Source organism: Perkinsus marinus, assembly GCF_000006405.1.
Source record: "Perkinsus marinus ATCC 50983 genomic scaffold scf_1104296928876, whole genome shotgun sequence".
Classification (NCBI taxonomy): domain Eukaryota; phylum Perkinsozoa; order Perkinsida; family Perkinsidae; genus Perkinsus; species Perkinsus marinus.
In genome coordinates, this window is record NW_003216669.1 from 1 (window position 1) to 1062 (window position 1062).

General features: G+C 50.0%; 1 protein-coding gene across 1 annotated transcript; it reads left to right on the forward strand.

Moving 5' to 3' along the window:
• Positions 1–166: 166 nt before the first annotated feature.
• Positions 167–1022, forward strand: Pmar_PMAR008308 (hypothetical protein; the record flags this gene model as incomplete). Its single annotated transcript, XM_002787967.1, has 5 exons — positions 167–301; positions 379–476; positions 525–628; positions 676–801; positions 852–1022. Coding segments are annotated over 5 exons (634 nt in total), but the record flags the coding sequence as incomplete, so codon positions are not given.
• Between the last annotated feature and the right edge of the window lie 40 nt (positions 1023–1062).

Sequence of the window (1062 nt, forward strand, 5' to 3'; positions counted from 1 at the left end):
CCCCGTACCCTAGGCCCACTACATCATACCTACCATGATGCGCTTGTTGGACTCTAAGGCTTGCCGATTCGAGGCTAGGCTAGAGGATGACTTTGACTGCAAGGCCTTCTTTGATCTAGGGTGGGCACCTATACCTTTGCGCTCAATACCCCTCCCCCATCATCAGAGTTGCTGGTACCCTGGTTGTGGTGCCCATCGAGGGCCATAATGTCACAGCCAATACAGTGGCCTCTGCTGCTGAGTTTATACGTGAGGACGTCATACCAAGATGCCTCACGCCTCAAGGGATCAATGATCTATGGTGAGCCTGGTACATAAGCATTGGCGGATAGCTAGTTAGTGTAGGGAAGAATACGGTTTTGGTTCGTCGAGGAGTAGGATCAGATTACAGCAAGAGGAGGACTCAGCAGCAGTAGAGAATGCGGAATGGTTACGGAAGGTTGAAGCCTATCAGCCTCGGGCTCATAAAGGGAAAGGTGGGAGGGTGCATTCGGGGGTCCTCGAGAACATACCGTCTGTACTAGGTGGTATTGGTGCCGCTACTGTTGGTGACGGACTTGTTGCTGGGACGCCAATGTTTCATACCCCAATCGAGAGTAGTGAGAGGAGCCACTTCATCCATGGCCAGGTCAATGGCACTGCTAGCTCTAGTTTCTATACTAACCTTCCTGTCAGACAATAGACCCAGAGGACAGTGAGCCTGTGGTCAGTAATCTGGTAAAGATACCAGAGAAGGTATCCCAGGTAGTTACTAGGCGCCTGCAGGAGATTAAGATGGCTACCAAGATAGTTGATATCAAGGTGGTGGACATTGACCGGAGAAGGGCTTGCATCAGCATTAGCTCTATCAGATATCATCTACACCCCAGGCAGGTCAGAGGAGTGTCATGCTGAAGGGCACCAAGAACCGGATACAGACGGTCAAGGACATCTTCATGGAGTTTCGAGCATCGGCAGCTGATAGAAAGTCTGCCACCTTGGACAACCTCCTTAATGCGTATCAATATACGTCCCACATTTAACGTAATCCTTTCCATTATTATTCTGATCGTTGTTCAGTAC